Source organism: Panthera onca, chromosome D4, assembly GCF_046562875.1.
Source record: "Panthera onca isolate mPanOnc1 chromosome D4, mPanOnc1 haplotype 2, whole genome shotgun sequence".
NCBI lineage: Eukaryota > Metazoa > Chordata > Mammalia > Carnivora > Felidae > Panthera > Panthera onca.
In genome coordinates, this window is record NC_138351.1 from 85,861,618 (window position 1) to 85,876,978 (window position 15,361).

The 15,361-nt window shown below is 52.5% G+C and overlaps 1 protein-coding gene across 3 annotated transcripts in view; it reads left to right on the forward strand.

The window, feature by feature from the left end:
- Positions 1–15,361, forward strand: part of MVB12B (multivesicular body subunit 12B) — a 206,181-nt gene that overhangs the window by 162,826 nt on the left and 27,994 nt on the right. For all 3 annotated transcript variants that reach the window (XM_078436490.2, XM_078436491.2, XM_078436489.2), the window contains exons 8-9: positions 3,636–3,691; positions 6,259–6,318. In XM_078436490.2, coding sequence (XP_078292616.1) covers positions 3,636–3,691; positions 6,259–6,318 — 116 coding nt within the window. The remainder of the gene's footprint in view (positions 1–3,635; positions 3,692–6,258; positions 6,319–15,361) is intronic.

The following is a 15,361-nucleotide window of genomic DNA, read 5'->3' on the forward strand; positions in this document are numbered from 1 at the left end:
CTCTAATCGAGGACCAGAAGGAGTACCTTCATCAAACACCTTGATGTTCACATGGGGGACTGGCCCATGGCCCCAACATATCCCCCCCATTCTCCAGGTCTGGAAGTAAGGTCTCCACCTGGGGAAGGGCGTGGTGGGGGAAGGGCCTGAGGGCGTGGTGGGGGAGGCGCCTCTGAATGAAACTCCCTCCAGGCAGCTGAGAGACCTACCCACTTCCTCTGGTCTGTCTCAGAAGCTAAGACGGGCCTTTTGGAAATGCTGTGCATGCGTGTGTGCCTCCCTGTCCTAACCTGAGAAGGAGTAATGCGACATTCCAGGAGGCCAGGCCACCATGGTCCGGAGAGCCAGATCTTCTAGATCTTTCTTTTCAAAGGCATGACCGTCAGTTGGAAGGAGAGATAAAAACACACTGCTGTGGGGAATAGAGGGAAAGTGCTGAGTGCTGGGGGAGGATTCTGGAGGGGGGAAGTGCTTTGGAAGAAGAGACAGGTGGTGGCTGCTCAACATTGTGAATGGACCAGATGCTGCTGATTGCTCCCTCTAAAATGATTAATTTTATATTCTGTGAATTTCACCTCAACGAAATTTACTGAATTTTTACTAATGTGCTAAAAATTTTTTTAAAAGCCCAAGTACTCCTCCTCCCTGCTTAAATCTTGCCAGTTACTAGGGGAAGATGGCAGTCAACAGCTCACCAAGCCCCCCCCAGGGGCTTAGGTACGTGCCCTGTGGGGCCAGCCACCGAGCCCCTCCGGGCCCTGCCCTGTGCCAGGGATGCGGGGATGCAGAGGGGACTCTCGTGGACAGCCAGGAGAGGAGATGTGGCCTCGGCCGGGTCCCCGGGGAGGAGGGGGAGCGCCCCTGGGACGGCCCACCGCTGGAGGGGCACTCAGAAGGGCAGCCAGGGGTCAGCACGAGAGGGGAGGGGAGAGGGCGTTCTGTGACGGGCTCACAGGCCCTCACGTGCCAGTGAGGACCCCCACCTTAGGAATCCCCCCGTTTGGGGAGCTGATGTGCTCCCAGCTTGGGACCTCCCTGCCTCGCCCCTGCGCCCACTGCTTCCCAGACCTCTCGTTTCCGGGGGTGATCAGGCCATTGCACGTCACCCCATCTCCAGAACACACATTCTCTAAACACACATGGGCCTTCAGATGCAAGCACTGTCATCAGCGAGGGGGAGTTCTTCACCTGGCTTCTCGGAAGCCCCCACACGCCAATAAGCCTTGTGAATGAATGATCAGGGCTTCTCCGCTCGGGGATGTGTGCTGAAGATGGGCTCGCTGAAGACTACACCGGGCCCTGGGTCAGCGTGCTTCCTGCGTGGGGCGAGCAAAGGGAGCTCGGCCTTGGGCCCCGCTGCCTAACAGGCGGAAAGAAACGGCAAGAGGTGTGTGTGTGCAGACGTGTGTACAGAGAGCAGAGTGACGTGGCCCTGGTGGGGGACAGCAGTGGGAATTTAAAGGAGAGGCAAAGTAGACCGTGGCTTTCACCTTGACTTGGGACGGCCAGAAGCAGGGCGATGCGTGGCCAGTGATCGGGGAGGCCTGGGGAAGGGCGGGTCTGACTGAACTATTCTCGCACACACCCACTTCCTGGCCCGGGTCCGATCAGGAGGAGCTCGTAGAAGGGCCACCTGGAGACTCAGGGAGAGCATGACAATGGTCGTCAAAACCTTGAAGAGGCCCTGGTCTGGAAGAGGCAGATGTGTTCTCAGAAATTCCATTTAAACCTAATGGAAGGGTCAGAAGATTTGAGTCACTGCTTGCTACCTGTGTGCCCTCAGCAGGACCCAGTCTGTGACATGATGGCAAGTGCTAAGTGCTACGTGCCCACCCGCCTCTGTGGCACTGAGAAGGGGGCAGGGGCTCAGGGGTCAGAGAGCCATCGGGGGTGAACCTTGGCTCACAGCCGGAGTTGGGAAGATGGTGGCAGTTGCTGGGTAGGGATCGTGGCCTCTTCTTGGATTTTGGGTGGGACCCCGTCCTGTCCTCTAGAAAGCACGTGGCCTTTCAGGGGTCATCTGTTCACTGATGGGTTCTCACGGCTATACACAAGCATGCACGCATATGTGCGCCGATGTCACCTGTCACGTCCGAATGTGTGACGTACTGCGGAAGATGACTGTGGGCTTCTTCCCATCACCCCTTTCTGGAGGAAGTGTCACGCTGTTCCTGACCCTTAGCTGGAGCTCCTACAGGCAGCCCCAGCAGCTTACGGGGACCCCACGATGGGAGAAGACCCCCCCCCCCCCCGCCACCGACCATGGAAGTCTCTATCTGAGCCAGGGGGCAGGGGGACAGGCCTTGGACAGCAACCTTAGAAAGAAAGGAAGTTTCCGGTGGTGCGGCAGCTGGGGCCAGCTGTGCTATTTCCTTTTCTTCAGACTTCCCAGAGAAGGCTTCATTCTTTTCCTCTCCAAAATAAATTACGAACATAGAGTAAAATGATCCTCTTGGCGATCAGACCTCTCTGACTCTGTCCCAGACTTCTCTCTTTTTCTCCTGCTTTTCTTCTTTCCGCTCCCACGACTCTTCCTCCTTAGGACTGAAAGAAATTGCCACCTGTATGCCAGGGAAGCCCCATGTGGATGCTGGGGGAAGCCACTTCCCAGGAAGCCCACTCACCACGTCTTCTCCACGTCCTCCTCGGCCACAGTGCGCCTCAGGACCATTGCCGGCAGGGCCAGGGGGAGGGAACCGCACCACAGACCCTGGTGTTTCTGTTTGCTTGGGACCCATTCCCATTCTGCTGTCCCCTGAAGACAGCAGTCCATCTAAAAAAGCCCAGGCCCGGGGCGCCTGGGTGGCTCAGTCGGTTAAGCGGCCGACTTCGGCTCAGGTCATGATCTTGGGGTCCGTGAGTTCGAGCCCCGCGTCAGGCTCTGTGCTGACAGCTCAGAGCCTGGAGCCTGTTTCAGATTCTGTGTCTCCCTGTCTCTCTGATCCTCCCCCGTTCATGCTCTGTCTCTGTCTCAAAAATAAATAAATGTTAAAAAAAAAAAAAAAAGTAAAAAAAAAATTTAAAAAAATAAAAAAGCCCAGGCCCAGGGGACGGAGACTGAACCACGGTGGCCACGCTGCCCCCACCCTGCTCCGTGCCGGCCACCACATGTGCCTCCAGTGCACACGCACCCTTCTTCACAGGCCCTGCCATCCTCCTTTTAAAATGTAACTTAAGCTCCCTGAAACCCACAGGCAGGATTCAAACCTAGTCCTTCTGACGCCCAAGTCACTCTTTCCTCCAAGCTGGACCTTTCCTGTGGGCCCGGCAGCCTGGAGGGTTGTGCCACTCTCAGCTGAGAGAACGTCCGCTGCCCACCTCGCAGAGCACAGCTGTGTCCCCTCCCCGCCTGCCTGAGCCTCTGTTCCTGCCGCCAGCCCCTTGGTGGCCACCGCTGCTTATAGATCAGAGGCCTGACTCCTAGGTGGCCTCTAGGCCCTTCTCTGCCCCCACGGCTCTGGTCTGTGCCTCTGTGTGGTGCTCCGGGGGCGTGTGAGGTGTTGGCCTTCTGCACCGGGTGTGTGTCCTAGATGCAGGGGTGGTACCTGTGCCCGCGTCAGCTTGTACTTCGTCAGCATCTCAAGTCCCTGAACGTGACTGGTGTCTGCAATGCCGTTTCCTCTCTTCTTTTGCAGCAATGGATGGTGTGCCTTTTATGATCTCAGAGAAGTTTTCTTGTGTTCCAGAAAGTGTAAGTGTTCTGCATGATCTCCCTTCTGTCCTGTCACCCCCAGCCCGCCTGTGTTCCCTCTACTCATCACACAGGGCCCCCCCGGCAGCCCTCACACCCCGGTCCTCCCTCGTGTTGTCCCAAGTTCCTCTCTGGGCCCCTTCAGCTACGGCTGCACGTAGCAGGTGCTTGGAGAGTTAGGGAAAAGCAGGCACGAGGGGCGGGGAAGGAGCGAGGCAGACAAGTGGAAAACCTCAGATTCGGCCATGGCCAAGCCTTTTTTTTTTTTTTTTTTCCCAAATGTGACCATAAATTGGGCTCATTGTGAATGTTCTTGGTTTCCAAGCTCAACTTCTTAAATTTTTTTTTTAAACGTTTATTCATTTTTGAGAGAGGGAGGGACAGAGGGTCCAAAGGTCAGGACAGCGCAGAGCCCGATGTGGGGCTCAAACTCGGAAACTAGGAGATCACGACCTGAGCTGAAGTCAGATGCTTAACCGACTGAGCCACCCAGGCGCCCCCAGATTCAACTTCATTTTTGTTTTTTTTATTTAACCGTGACGACATTTTACAGAAAGAAGGCTGCCTGGTTTTTTCATGGTCATTGCTGGATGCTACGATAACCACACTCTCTGCTCTGGATTGGAGGGAGGCCTCGGAATGGCAGGGCCGGCCGGCTAGTGTGTGTGCCTGCGGCTGTGCTCTCCCGCTCACTGTGGGCCCCCAGGAGCCCCATGCTATGCACCGGCCAGCTGGGGCCCCTGAGCTATCTCCGATGACAGGGGGCCTGAGGGGGCTGGTTGGGGGCCTGAAGGCCCGATCCCAGACTGAGGAGCCCACCCCATCTGACACTCCTGGGACCCTGTCAGATGTGCCCCCCACCTTGGGTGCAGAGCCCCCGCCCTCAACTGTTACAGGCCTGGCCCGTGCAGGCTCGATAGACTTGTTTCAGGGCTTTTTAAATCCTTTTTGCAGAACTTTGCTTCGAGTAGCTAATAACCGTGAGGGCCCCAGTTTGGGCACCAGCTAAAGAATCCTTCAGTGTATTTCTTGGATCCAGCTTAAAACCACCCGGCTTGCGATTTGACCTGCTCTGTAGTTTCCATTTTCATGAAATATAATAGGCCTCCTCTGAACCCTTCTGGTAAGCAGCTTAATCTTGAAAAATGCTCGTGACGTGACATGCGGAGCATGAGTAACTTCAGCCGACGCCACTTGGCCGCGTTGCCATGGCAACGCTGGCGCCTCTCCCGCCCCGCTCCCTCGGAGAGGCTGTTCTGTCCTGCGCACCGGCTCCAATCGGGAAAGTTTAGTGGGGCAGTTAGAGCCTAATGATGCAACAGCTGGACCTCTGCTGGATGGCGGGCAAGCAGCCCCGTTCTTGCCACTCGGGCTGGCAGCGGGAGAGAGCCAGGCTGTTTTGTGGCTACTGGCAGCGCAGCCCCGGGAGCGGAGTGCCGACTTCGGTGGCCCTGCCCCAAGATTGCCCTCGCCAGCTCGCTGCTGCCCGGCGCTGCCGACTCAGCACGTGCCCGAGGCCCGGTGGCTTGGGCCAAGCCCCGTGCCGCACACCCCCTGTGCTCTGTCCTTTAACCTCCCCCGCCAGCCCAGCCAGGACGGCCCCGCCACCCTGCTCCGAACAGGAGAGGAGGCCCCACCTCTGGGCTGTGGCTGGGAACCACGAAGGCCTGGGCTTTTGTCTGAGACTCCGGTTTCACCTGTTCGTCCCGGCTGCCTGTTTTCGGTCCCCCCGCCCCTCGGGAATATGAAATGCCCGATGTGCCCAGAGAGGGCTCAGAGCAGGGGCCCCAGGGACCAGGTCCCCTCTCACCATGCGTTCAGCCCAGGCTTCTCCGGGCTTCCAGCTGACCCTTGTTGCCATGTGCATTTGATCTTTCATGTCGTCTGTTGAAAAGCCAGCGTTCTCAGAAAAAGTTCCCATCTTCATGAACTTCTAGAAACGCCCATTAAAATGCAGTGTTACCAGTTTTCACCACGACTGATCATTTCTCATTTCTCAAATGATAATTGATGGGCACGTCCTTCATTCCCCTTGCATTTCCAGAGGCCTAGAACTCCCTCTGGCTCCTTCCCTGGATGTCAAGGAGTCCCAGACGAGAGACTGACCATCCTGCCTCCTGGAACTGCTTAGACCCATCCCACCACGTAGATGGAGCAGTCAGGGTGGCATGTGGTGAAGCCCTGTGCCCCTGCGGCCCCCCAGCTGTGGAAGGAGCAAACCGGCTTTTGACACGGGCATGGAGAAGAGGCGGAAGTGATCAGTGACAGTCACTGTCTTTTAGGAGGGCTGTGACCTTGCTGGGTGCTGTCGACAGATGCCCAGGCAGGGTCCCTGCCAGCAGGGGCCAGCCCTGTTGTCGACCAGGTTTTCTGCAATATGTGCTCCCGTCGCTCACCCCTGTACCCTCAGTGATCACTAGAGTCCTGGTGGGTTTCCACTGAAAGAGAATAGAGAAAACGCTAGATCACATAGGGTGGTTTGAGATGTCACCGTCGTCATGCATAAAAGCGAATGTGAAACAGCATTTTCCAGCCGTTTAAAAGGATGCCTTGATCTGTGTTTACAGATGCAGCCCTTTGATCTCTTGGGGATCACCATCAAATCGCTGGCAGAAATTGAAAAAGAGGTAAGCAAGCTGCCAGAGTTGGGGGCAGGTGGGGCCCGGGTCTGCGGTCCCAGGATCTGGCGGGGGCAGGGGGGTACCTAGGCGTGGGGGGGGGCCTCCAAGGAAAACACTTCCGTGTCGCTCAGATTTATTCCTTAGAAAAAGAAACTCACTTTTAACGTGTTTTTTGCTTCAAATCACATATGACCAACACCTCCTTGTGTTCTCTAAGCCGGAAGGTTTTAAGTGGCAGATGAAACAATTCGGCCTCAATGTTTTAAAATGCTTCCGTTTTTAAAAGGTGGAGGTTGGGGGATAGGCCCGGAGTCTCCTTTCCCTCTCCTCCTCCTGCTTATTTGTCATGAGGAGGGGTTTGGGGAAACATCCGAGGAGCCTCTTCCAGGTTTAGAGCAAGGATCAGGATACATTCCGTTGTGCCTGATAAGCGAGGCCCCATTCGGCCGCCTGGTTCCACATGGTTTGGATGTTTTCCTAATAAAAGAGAAAGAAATCCAAGACGCCAGCCCACGTGACAACTCTGAGGAACGAGAGCCGAGAGGAGGGAAGGAGCCTGGGGTCAGACCCGCCGGTCAGTGTTTTCCCTGTTTGCGTAAGACATCACTGGAGTGTGTGTGTCGTCTCTTATGTGTAGACGGTCGTTAGGCAGAGTCACATGCTTGCATCCGGCTCTCCTCTGAGAGGCACATTTGTCTCCAAGATGGAAATGGTAGAACCATTTCAATATTCTCAGTTCCTTTGGGTTTTCTCCTGTATACCCAGCTAGCAGAAGCAGGTTGCATTATTGAAAGATGGCTGAAATCAAGGAAAATTGAATCAATGTAGTACAACAAATTTCTAAAGCTGTCATAGCAAAAACAAGACAAAAAAAGTCCCCCTTTGTCTTTGATTCTCACTAAATCATAAAAACCAACCTGATTGTCATCTATAGATTTGGGGGGAGGGGGCGGGAGCTGGGCAGTGAACTTGGGGAAAAGAATGGCTGGCCACCACATTGGAGACGCATAGGCTCCGTGTATATACGTGGGGCCCCGTGCACCCCCTTCTCAAAAGCAAGCAGCCCCCAGACGGTTCTGCCCGCCGCCTGTTCGCAAACCGCCTTCGCCTGGGGCCCTGCGCAGGGTGGCACCGGTGAGCGTGTGCGGAAGGTGGCTCACTCTTTCAAGGTGGCTTTCAAGGTGGCTTTCAAGGTGGCTCACTCTGGCTGCAGGGGTAAATCAGGGGCACGGCCTGTGACCCCTTTAGGACGGACAAGGTCACACAGACGTCTCACCCGGCTCCACGCTGACCGGGGGCAAGCGGTCCCCTCTCTGTTTGAAGCTGGGATAACAGTAGAAAGCATGCCATGGGGTTTTCAGGAACACTTCACGAATATATGCGAACGCCAGGGCCTGGCGCCACGGACGGGGCTGAGGGTGCGGAGGTATTGCGTGCTGGACCAAGGAGGCAGCGTCTGAATGTCGTGTTTTCTCCTGCCTCGGGCCTCCTGTGCCACAGCCATAGCCCCCTTTATTTCAGCACCTGCTCTGTGCTCACCTTCAGCTCGGGGCTGTACGTACATTCCCACTGGTTCCCACCCCGAGAAATTGAGACTCTGGAGGTGAAGGGTCTTGCCCAAGATTGAGACCCAGCAGTTACACTCCAAACCCTGCCCCTTATGACTTGAAGTCTGTGGTTTCACATCCCTTGAAGGGGCTGATGGGGACAACGGTGCAAGGGAGGCCGGTCGACCTGGCGCTGGCTGGGCCTGTGAGTCACCGGGAAGGGGTAAAGTAGGCAGAGCCTGTGTGAGGCTCGGTGCGGGTGGCAGAAACCGGCAGAAACCACCAGAAACCACCAGAAACCTGAATTCTCATGCTGAGGACGAAAATCTGACCCAAACACGTGTCTTGTTAGAAGGTGTTGTCTTGATGTCCGGTGCTCTGAGCAGAGGCTGGCGGGGGAAGAAAGAGTTCTGGACTCGGCCGCCCCGGGCTTAGATCTGAGCAGCGCCACTTAGCTGTTCTAAACCTCCGTCTTCCCCCCTGTAAACTGGGAGAGTAATAAAAAATCCTCACTGCCAGCACTTACGGGGTTTGACCGAGATAGTCGTGTACAGGGCTTAGGACGATGCCCAGCATGCGGCTGCCGTGGTCTCAGTCACGCTGGTTGTGACTCTTCCCTATTACCGTCCACAGGAAGGGGGGCGAGCAGCGTAAATCCATCCCGTGTCAGCACGGCACGCCGCTCTGCCGCTGGAGGCTAAGCAGTGACGTCCCGCGTGACCACGCCAAGCTTGATTTCTTGTTTAAGTGATGGGTTAAAAATACTCGTCTGTGTTCTGCGTTGAAGGAAATTAAAGTGGAGTTAAAATGAGGGGAGATGGGGGGGAGGTTGGAAACGTTAAATAGGATATAAAACCGTCGCAAACACCACCACAGTCAAGAATGCTGTGGTTTTTTCGTTTAATCTGAGGATTTAGAAGTTACTTACCCAGGCCATCCGCGTGCATTTCATGGTGATTAGTATGTTGATATCACACTCTGGTGAACGGGCTGCTGCTTTGGCAACAATGGCAGAGAATTTTCTCCATAAACAATCATGAACTTGCTCCTTTTCGCCCCTGAACTAAGCATAGCTCACGGAGTCGGAGGCCAAGGAGAGAAGCTGGGCCCACAGCCCCCTGGCCCCGGCTCTTGGCTCTGAGGGTTGGGCCTGCGTCGCTGGGTGTCCCTTTGGTCAGGATGATTTTGCAACTTTCCATTCCTGGCAAATCTGGCTGCCCCTGGGGGCTGCCCATCCTGAATACCTCCCCGATCTCTTGGGAATGGAGAGGCCGGCATCCATGGAGGCTGCTTTGTGCTGGCATGTGCTGTCCTCCTTCACTCTCCACACCCTGTGCAGACAGGCGCTGTTGCCCCCGTGCAGAGCAGAAACCTGGGCTCAGTGGTCCCAGCTGTGAAGGAAGTTCAAGTGCAGTCCCTGATGGCAACACATCGTTCTGTCTGTCCAGAACCGGGATGGGTCTGCTTTCCTGCTGACCTTAACTTTACATACCCTGCTCTGCCTGGGGGTGTTTCTGAATTTAAGCCTGTGCCCTATCACCATCATTTGGCCGCAGGGATAGTTCACTCCATGAAGGAGCCCCCTCACCCTGTCAGCTTTGAGCTGGGTGGTTAGGGACCAAAGGGAATACCCCAGCAGCCAGCGCAAGCAGGGACCCGCAGTGCGCCCCAGCCTGCCACACCCGAGAAGCACCCCAGTAAGAGATGGATAGAGACCAGGTGTCACCCCAGTTGTGAGTGGGCAGTGCACCTCCAGTCCCCCCTCCCCCCAGAAGCAGGCGAGCTTCAGGGAAAGTGTGACGCTGGGCCCTGGCCAGGCCAGCAGGAAGACGCATGAGGTCCCCCCGGCAGTGTGGCTAACAGTGTGGACTAGAGCCACCTGCCACGTTGGTGGGCAGATACCGGGTGTTTGCAGGGACGTATGTGGACCGTGTACACGGTGGAGGCAACGTGGTTGGGTGGAGAGGGCACAGTTTGCGAGTTTGGATACCTGGGGTAGCATGCCAAATCTTTGCATCAACGTGACCCTGGGGCAGGTCCCCTGGCTTCCCCCACCCCAGCCCGAGCGCTGGTCCCGCATCCGTGGTGATTGTGGCGTATGCAGCACTTGGTTAAGTTTCTTGAAAGACCCCCAAGAATGGTCATGTTTAAGGTCGCGGCTAAAACCTGTGTAGATGCCATCGAGCAGAAATGGGGGGGGGGGAGGGGGCGGAATTCTTCACAAACAGGAAACCCGCACGACTCAGAACTACTCTCAGCTGTGGGTGTTGACAGTGGACGAAGCGGTGCTTACTAAAGAAATTCTCACTTGAGTGCCATCACTCTCCTGGTGCTCAGTGGTGACACCAGCCTCCTTCCTGCCCAGCCTGTTGTCCAGCAGCCATATTCCCTGCCGTCCACGTCCGTCCCCGGCCGGGAGCAGGACCTCTGCCGTGTAAATTAGTCCAAAGCATGAGAAAGTGAGTTGTTGCTCCTCTCCCCTCAGCCACAGGAGGTGATCGGTGGCAGTGATGGGGAGGTTTTCTGGCCCAGGCCCCTCCCCCGTGGGGCTGAGCAGCAGGAGAGTGGTGGTGGCCCTGGGGGACCGTGTCCCAGTGAAAGCCTTACTGTCCTTCCCGCTGCCCGGACAAAAGGTTGTCTCTGTTTAGGAGTCAGGAAAAGTGTAATTTTGCAGCCAATCCCTGTGATGAAGCATCTTCTCTCAGAGAAGATGGACGTATAAATATTCTCTGTCTCTGCTGCTCTTTATGTCCCTTGTAAGCAGTTGACCCACTTCACCATCTGATGGATTCCCCGTCACAGCCAGGCAGACGCGTCCCAGCTCCACAGTCCAGGCAGCAGCCCCTAAAATGATCCCGGTGTCTCTGTTCCCCTTACCATTACTCTGCATCCTTCCTCCCCACCCACTGCCCCACCTGCCCCGTGGCCCCGGCCATCCCCAGTCTCGCCCCTCCAGCAGACCCTCCAGCCCTCGTCTCAAGAAATAACGGCCAAGAGACAGCGGCCTTGATTGTAGATTTCACGCTGCATGCATAACAACCTGCAAGCCTTTGACAACTAGGAGCCAGCAATTCCTATGATGAAGTGGCATCCAGCACCCGTCCTGCCTTCCAGCTCAGTGCAAAGCCATTTCCCCACCTGCTGCCGACCTCCCGCAGGAAACCACGATGCTCACCCTCCCTTCAGTGGGCGCCACACTGAAAACTGAGCACGACGAGGGAAGCTTTATCAGCCCACCGTGCTTCCTTGTAGGGCGCACAGCCTCCATTTTCACCCGACTTTAAAGCTGAAAGACACGGGAGAGTCTAATTAGTAAAGGGACGATCTAATATTAATCACTCCCTTAAAATTGACAAGGGAGGCAGTTCATTTAACCACTTAATTGCTACAGGTTTTTATGGGCTGCTGTCTGCAGACGTATTTAATGAAGAAGTTATAAATCTAAGGGAGCTTAAAATTTTAATTTTATACCTAAATATTTTCCTTGTTCTCATGTTTGTAGTCAACCCTCAAGAGTGTAGTCACGTGGAATGTTCTTTAAATGAACATATTTGCTAACTGGCGTCATTTCAGTTTTTAAAACATTGGTTCCAGCAATTAGGCATTTTTCTCAGTTCCCAAATGACTAGAGAAATTCGTCTTGATTATAATTGCTCTTAGCCACGCATATCTAATTTGTGTCTTTTTAAGTGTTAATTAGTAAACAGTTTGAGCTGACATCTTTATGTGTTTGTGTGTTGAAAAATGGGGCTCATTGCTTATTTAGCTTGGGGCCGATTCCACTAGCATTTACGTCACGACATTGAGGTGAAATTAATGGAAACACGTGTGGCAGCACAAGGTAAAAAGAATTTTCGAATTCAACTTTTGGGCATCCACTTTGCACGGGCTTCTACAGGCCCCTTCAAGTAGATGAGAGTAGATTTGGGACCTGCATATGTGGGAAGAAAGCGAGGCGGAAGATTTTTGTGTCAATAATGAAATGGCAGAGTCCCAATTTTATAAAAGCAAAATGTTCATGTCCCAGCACAATTGTTCATTCTTTCTACTTTTGGAAAGCTTTCATTGTGCTTATTAACGGTAAAGGATTTCGTGGAGGGAGAGGTTGCAAACTCTGTGGTGTGGTCCCTTTGCACCATCTAGTGGTCAGGTCTGGAACTGCAACAGGAAATAAGCTGCCTTCTGTCTAGATCGAAGGTTTTCACCCCCCAGAATCTTTTTATTTCTCAGTGAGGAGGCGGATACGTTTTGGGAAAGAAATTTTCCTGATTTACTTATTAAATAAAATTTAGTTAAATAAACAGAAGTTAGCCTGTTCTTCCTCCCTTTTTCATTATTGCACCTAGCTGCGACCCACATTCTTACTGAGTTGAGATAATTCCAGCCCCAAACAAAGAAACCTAATAAATTAGTTTAATGGTTGGCCTTTCTGAAGGCTCACGAGAAGTGTTAGGCTTCTTCTGAAATATGGGACGTAGCTTGGGGACCGCCACTTCATAGACTCTCCAGGAGTCTGACCACAAAGCTTAAGAACCAGTTTGAGGCCACAGACGAGATTAGTTCCCTCCCCCATTAATTGTAGCAGATGTCTTGGACAGTTGATCATCTTAAGCAGCTACCCTGCCAGTCAGAATCCGTTTTTTAATATTTAGGGTGTTCCGCTTGAGTTCAAAGGTAGGTCGTACATGTTTATAAAACTGCAAACATCACAGAAACACGTAAAGTAAAAGGTGGACGCACACGCGTGAGGTAGGTCACACCGTGCGTGATCCTCGGTACCTGGCTTGTACTTGGCACAACCTTCCACATCATTCTGCACAGACCTACCTCATTCTTTTTAATGACTACATGTGGTTCCCTTTTATGATTATGCCATAATTTATTTAAGCAATCCACTATTGATTGACTTTTGAGTTGTTTCCAATTATTCACTCTTACGCTGCTGCAGTATATTTCTTTGTACATGTGTCTTTTCTCCCCTGGGTCTTTCTTTAGAAGAATATATATTACCAATTTGTCTTCCAAAAAGGGTGTGCGCATTGAAACCACCCCACCCCACCCCGTAGTGTATGAGGGGGTACCTGCCCCCCCACATTCTCTAACTATAGCTGAGCAGCACCAGGATTTAAAGGTGAACATTCTTTCATATGGTTATTGCCTATTTGTAGTTATTTTGTGAATCTCTTCTGTTTGTGCCCTTGCCCAATTTTTTTCTGTTGGCTTAATTTTTTTTTTTTTCATTTGTTTTTAAGAATTCTTTATGCCCTTGGGACACCTGGGTGGCTCAGTCAGTTGAGTGTCCGACACTTGATTTCAGCTCAGGTCTTGATCCCAGGGTTGTGGGATCGAGCCCCCCATCAGGCTCCGCACGGAGCCTGCTTGGGAGTCTCTCCCTCTCCCTCTCTCTCAAATAAAATTAAAAAAGAAGGAATTCTTCGTGTTCTTTATAAACACTTTCTGTCGTATGTTCAAACACACACAGTTTAACTGGTGGTTTTTCTTCTTGTTAATGATGTGCTCTGCCACATAATAGTTTTCATTTTTTCATGGGCACTTTTGTCTTTGTTTTAATGTTTTATTTATTTTGGGTTTTGTGTCATAGATTATAAAAATAATCAGTCCTATTTTCTTCCACTCTTGTATTTTAATATATTAAAATACTAAATTCTTTTCAACAACTTAATCCATCTGAAATTTATTAGAGGATAAGAATAAGGACCAGCTTTATTTTCTCCTATAGCATTAGCCAATTTTCTGAATACTGATTGCTTTCTTCGGTGAATTTTTTTTTTTTTTGAGAGAGAGAGCGAGCGAGCAAAAGAGAATGCAAGCAGGGGAGAGGGACAGAGGGAGAGGAAGAGAGAGAATCTCAAGAATCTTAAGCAGGCTCTGTGCTGGCAGAGCCGGACACAGGGCTCGATCTCACAACCATGAGATCCTGACCTGAGCTAAAATCAAGAGTCAGATGCTTAACCAACTGAGCGACCCAGGCGCCCCCCGCCCCCCCACTCCAGTGAATTTTAAATCCTGGCTTCCTCCTATTGTTTCGTTATGTAAGTGGATCAGTGGACCTTTCTTTTGACCCTGTTCTCTTTATAGTATTGCCACCCTGTTCTGAATCTTATAACTTTATAATAAGCTTTAATATATGATAGAGGTTTCCCTTTATGACCCCCAAATGGTCCTAATTATATTCACGTGCTTATTCTTCCAACTTAACTTTAGAATCTTTGGGGGGCGGGGGAGGTTCCAAAAACTCTGTTCTAGTGTTTACTGTAACTGAATTCACTACACAGATGAACGGAGGAGTGATCGGCGTTTTAGATGAAGAGGCTCCGTCCAGAGAGCAGAGTAGAATAGTTGTTCTTTGTAGAGATCCTGCACGCTTCTTTCTAGGTCATTCCAGGTGTTTTATGTTTTTGTGGCTCTTGTGAATGGCTCTTTCCTTACATTTTATGTCTGGTGTCCCTGTCCCTGGCAGGCAGTTGTCACCTGCGAATACCCATGTGGCCTCCTTCCCTGGGTCTGTCCCTTCTCCTGCAGGCCTCTGCCAGGGACCTCGGCCACTGGGCCTCCTTGTCTTACCTGTGGGTTAACAGAAGTTTCTAATTTCAACAACCCATAATGCTGCTTGCTGTGGCTTGCTCGTATAGACGTCTTTTTTTTTTTTTTTTAATCTTGTTAAAGAATTAGCCGTCTATTTCTGCTTTTCTCAATGTTTTTTACCAGGAATGGATGGTGGCTTTTGATAAATGTCTTTTAATCATCTATTGAGATGATCATATATTTTCTCTACAGCATATTAATATGCTGGATGATGTTCATAGAGTTCCTAATTCTGAGAGTCTCCGCGCCCCCAGCCGCCACCGCCCCTTTGGTTCCGCAGGCAGCGTTGTCCCCCCCCCCCGCCCCGCCCCCCACGGCAGCGTCCTCTCCCATAGCATTTCCCCCACCCCCACCCCAGCCCACCTAGCAGCAGCCACCACCCAGACTGCTCCCACAGGGACCCGGGGCATTCATCGTAGAAGTAAGAGAAGCAGGCTGAGCCCGTGGAAATGAAGCTGACACGGAGAGAGCGTTCAGCAGACAGAATCACCTGTCCCGGTTGCCCCCGTGGGGCGTATGCTTGTTCAAACTGAGGTCAAGGTGAATACGTGGTCTCCTGCCAAGTCCTTCATGAAAGGATTTTCCTCTCCATGGTTTGAGAACTCTCATCCCCCAAGTTTTAAAGTAATCTCCCCCTCCCCCCAAACTGAACTCTTACAAGGTTGCCCGTCATGTAGGTAAAAAGCATGAAGACAGAAAGATCAGGGAGAGCACTTTCCCAGAGCGACCACACAGCCTCTCGTCTTCCAGTGCTAGAAAGTGGTATTGTTTTAAATACTTCCTACAAGTCGCTTAGGAGGGAGGAAAGCCTGGGGAGGGAAAACGCAAATAGCTGCTTTTTTAGGTAAGATCCGGGTGAACCCTGAAATGGTGGCCCAGTGAGGGGGAAGCCCCCA